This window comes from Pterocles gutturalis, unplaced genomic scaffold (genome assembly GCF_000699245.1).
Source record: "Pterocles gutturalis isolate BGI_N339 unplaced genomic scaffold, ASM69924v1 scaffold43025, whole genome shotgun sequence".
Taxonomy (NCBI): domain Eukaryota; kingdom Metazoa; phylum Chordata; class Aves; order Pterocliformes; family Pteroclidae; genus Pterocles; species Pterocles gutturalis.
The window spans coordinates 2,171-6,192 of NW_010142349.1; the positions used below are offsets into that span (position 1 = coordinate 2,171).

General features: G+C 39.5%; 1 protein-coding gene across 1 annotated transcript; it reads right to left on the reverse strand.

The window, feature by feature from the left end:
• Nucleotides 1-251: 251 nt before the first annotated feature.
• On the reverse strand, nt 252-3,834 carry PDCD5 (programmed cell death 5). The gene is made up of 6 exons (XM_010084326.1): nt 3,697-3,834; nt 3,169-3,209; nt 1,949-2,010; nt 1,410-1,501; nt 1,108-1,179; nt 252-658 (listed from the first exon to the last, which is right to left on the reverse strand). Exons 1-6 carry the CDS (start codon nt 3,832-3,834, stop codon nt 611-613), a joined length of 453 nt encoding a protein of 150 aa, XP_010082628.1. The 3' UTR covers nt 252-610.
• Between the last annotated feature and the right edge of the window lie 188 nt (nt 3,835-4,022).

Genomic DNA, 4,022 nt, shown 5'->3' on the forward strand with positions numbered 1-4,022 from the left:
CAACAGTTAACTTGCTTTTTTTGAGATAGCTTCATTATTCCATAGGGGAACAGTTCAATTGCATGCTGATTACAACTTCATTACACAGACTGCCTGATATGAAGGCCTCTGATCCAAACACTGCTTTGATACCTTCACTCCTTCACTTTATTTTATAAATTTCCAGTAAGAACTTGAGAGCCAGTGAGCTGCTGGACAGGCTTCCTTCAGGGGCTCAGGAAATCTTGTTTCTAACGCTTCTGTGATTTAGAGGGAGCGGCTGTTCCCACCTTTACATTTAGCCCCTCCTCATGTTATGGTATCTCCAATAGCAGCAAGTTAAGTGTGTGCAGTTGCTGAAAGCATAGTTTACACACTGAGTAAGGGGCAACAAAATGTTCATGCTAACGAAGCAGTGGGGAACCCCACACTATTCAGGCCTTTTATACTACAAAAATTTAAGTTACAAAATCCCCTTCTCAGATTTATTTTACAAGACATTTGTTGGCCTTTTTATATATTAAAAAAAAAAAGTAAGCGTAAACATTTTCAGATCTTGCATTCTGCCTGATAACAGGATCTTGCCTTTTCCAGGCCTCTTGTTTGGCAGACAGTCAGTCTTACAGTAGTATTAATAATCATCCTCTTCATCAGAATCCAATACTTTCCTTCTGTTGAACTAGAATTGAAATACAGAAGGGTCACAGCAAACCCAACATAGAGCAAGCCTTTCAAACTCCATGCATTTGACAATGAATACACTCCACAGGAGCAGAACGTTCACCCTATCACAGCCCCCCCTGTGCCTGCCTGGCATAGTGGTACAGGACAGATGCAGCGCAGTCCGTCTCACAACAGAACACTGATAGCCCAGTGCTAATATCTGCAAATTGTACCACTGATAAGGGCTGCTACAATTTAACCCCAGTACTTACTGGTGTAGGTAAGGGAGGTGGTAAATATTATAAAGTTAGGTTCTGCCCTGAACTGAAATGGTCCAGTACATGCAATTTTTCTGCTCTATTTTATATTATAAAGTTAGGTTCTGCCCTGAACTGAAATGGTCCAGTACATGCAATTTTTCTGCTCTATTTTATAACAAAATTACATTTAGGAAATGAAACTTACCTTTACTGTTGTTTTCTTTTCTGTTTGCTGACTCACTTTTTCAAGTATTTCTATCAAACCTTGTTCTGATACCTAGGAAAGCAAAAGGAAAGCCATATGAACACATTCTGAGAGATACATAGTATCAAACAACTGAATCACACTTTCCCTTCTAATAAAATATGTTTGATGGAATTATACAATAGTATTTAGAAGCTCTCAATTACCTTTTTCAGTTATTTAATTTACAGATACTAAAAACATCTATTTTTTTAAGAGTGAATTAGGTTAATGTGAGAAAGAATTAGAAAAACATAACTCACCTTTCCACCTAGCTGTCCGAATCTTGCCATCTGTATAAGATAATTCTCTACTGCTTTTGCTTTGTCTGGCTTCACAAGTGCTAAATTGCTTACTGCAACAAAAACAGGCTCTGTTCATTTTGTTTTAAAACATACTCAAATATCTTCACTAGTAACTAGAAAGTGACAAATGTCCCTATGAAGCCATCTTCTTCACATCAGGGACATTAAATTGAAAAAGGCATTTTAATTTATATAAAATAAAGATACGAGATAGTTATATTTCTTACTTTTAAAGATGTCTTCCTAATTAGATTAACTTTGACTCTCACTACAATTCCTATTATTAAAAAAGTTTTTGATTAACAACATTCAGATGTCAGTCAACCCCTCCCCTCCAATCCCTGATATCACCACCTGAAAAGCTCCAATAGTTTTATCTTCCCATCAACAACATTGTTCTAGTCTGGCCTCTACAGAATCACAAACGTGCTTGATTTGTGCAGCACTGGATTACACTGGATGAGAATTTTTTATTAGAAAGTGACCTGAATACTTACATCTTGCACGAGCTGCTTGATCAAGAACTTGAGCTAAAATAGTATTTCTTATCTCTGCTTCCCTGTAATGAACAATTAACCACACATTAAAAGTGGGATTTCAAATACCTAAAGTATATGCACATACCAGCAAAACACAGAAGACTTGCAAAAGCGACTTCTTGAGGTCCCCTCAAACCTTACATTATTTCTTTTATAGCATTTTCTGTCATGAGTAGCTCCATGTACATTGACAAAGTGACATAGCTGACACCCTCCAAGAAATCAGGACGGAGTTTATTACTTACACTTTATTTTAAAGACGAAAGCCATGCTACCCACTGTAAAGATCCTGCATTCAGTTTCATGTGGAATTTCACCAAAGCCAGTACATGGTAGAGCAGGCATAAGGCACAGTCCATGCAATTGCAAGACAGAACCAAACTTCATCATTTATCTAGAATTTTTCAGTAGGTCTTCATATACTAACAATATTTGACTAAGTATTTGCGAGCCTGGCATTTTAGTTTGTGCATGTAGTTAATACAAACTTTGTGTGTGAAGTCTAGGTCTTTAAACCCTTATTTTCAGTTTTCTACTTAGTGCAAATACTAAACACTGTTTCCACACTAAGCTCGGACATGAATTGTTTCATACTTTTAAGTGCAACACATGTCCCAGAAAAATCAAATCAACTAGGAAAGCATGCTCCCATTGCACTAACAGAGCCAAACCCAAACTCGTCACTCAGACAAAACCCCAGTTTGGGAACAGTTCTGCGAGCCTTCAAGATTTTCTTATGACCAACTCTCACCAGCCCTGAAAAGCCAGGGTTTCTGAGTTCCAGAAGCAGATGACAACAGGAATGAGGATGCTTCCCCAACCCATTCTATTATATCACTAAGGGTCATGAGGTTATTGCGCTCAGCTGAGTCAGAAATTAAAAATGAGCTGCTACTGCTGTTTTTCTCCACACCCTCCACCCTAGTTGGGGTTCAGACTGCCTGACAGCTCTGTTGTAGATCATCCAATACAGTCACAGCCTGGGAGCCACACTTGGATTAATCAGATTTAGCTATCTTTGGATTAAATTGTCAATATTTCAGATTCTTTGTTAGTGGTTTTCCAACAACAACAAAAAAATTCAGGCGAGTATTCCAAAGAAATATAGTACTCAAAAAAAAAAAAAAAGGTTGAAAATGATTAGATTTATCACCAAAGTCAATAGTTCTCATTTATACCTCTGTTTTGCTTCCTGTTGCGATGGATCACCAGAAGGATCCTAAAGAATGAGATCAGAATAAATACGATCATCCAAAAACATTCCCCACAGGACAGTAAGTTTAAATATTCCAGCAGCATCAACATAAGCTAAACCTGTCTGCTAAACCAGCCTAACCGTGGACAAGATCCTGAAAATAAGAATCTGCTTCCCTAGCAAATAACCATGCCATACTATGCCTTCCTCACAAAGCAGTAATCCAAATCAGAGTGATGACTCGCGCTACTGGATCTATCCAGATTGTTGTAGGTTTGGACGCTGAAAGGCCTTCCTGTTAGGCATAAGATAATAAACTTTCCCAAAACCCTGAAAACAGACAAAAGCATTTAAACCCCCTTAAAGTAAGCTAACGACAAATGAAATTCAGTGTCATGCTTTGTATTTATCAATAAAGAAAAAAACCACAATCCTGGCCTGGTAGTTTGGGACTAAAGGAGGCAGCTGAGATAACTATTTGGAAGCAACTAACAAAAAAAGAGAAAAAAACCTGAACTTTATGTTGAATCTGCACCTCAAATTCTATAGTAAACACTTCAAAGCGTGAACAGGAAACCACACAGAGAGGACACGCGACTTGATGACGGGTATGGGAGATCCCTTCGCTGGACCAGCGGCACAGCCCCATACCCTTCAGCTCCGCAAACAGAGACCACTCTGGGGACTGGTGATGGCAATCCACAAAGCTGTGAGGGGCATGGGAAAAGGCTGGGGGCAGGAGCGGTGCCGAGCGCTCCAAGGCAGCAGCCAGGACACCCCGGGCAGGCAGCAAGCCCGAAACACCCCGAAGGCGGCGACTGCTCGGGCCGCAGGGGT

Excerpts from the sequence above, each read along its gene's own strand:
- PDCD5 (XM_010084326.1), bottom strand. The coding sequence starts at position 3,834 with ATGGGGCTGTGCCGCTGGTCCAGCGAAGGGATCTCCCATACCCGTCAT. Across the intron at positions 1,502-1,948 it reads TCAAGCAGCTCGTGCAAGAT|TAAGCAATTTAGCACTTGTG; the intron begins GTAAGTATTCAG and ends TTTTTGTTGCAG. Across the intron at positions 659-1,107 it reads AAAAGAAAACAACAGTAAAG|TTCAACAGAAGGAAAGTATT; the intron begins GTAAGTTTCATT and ends TTTCAATTCTAG.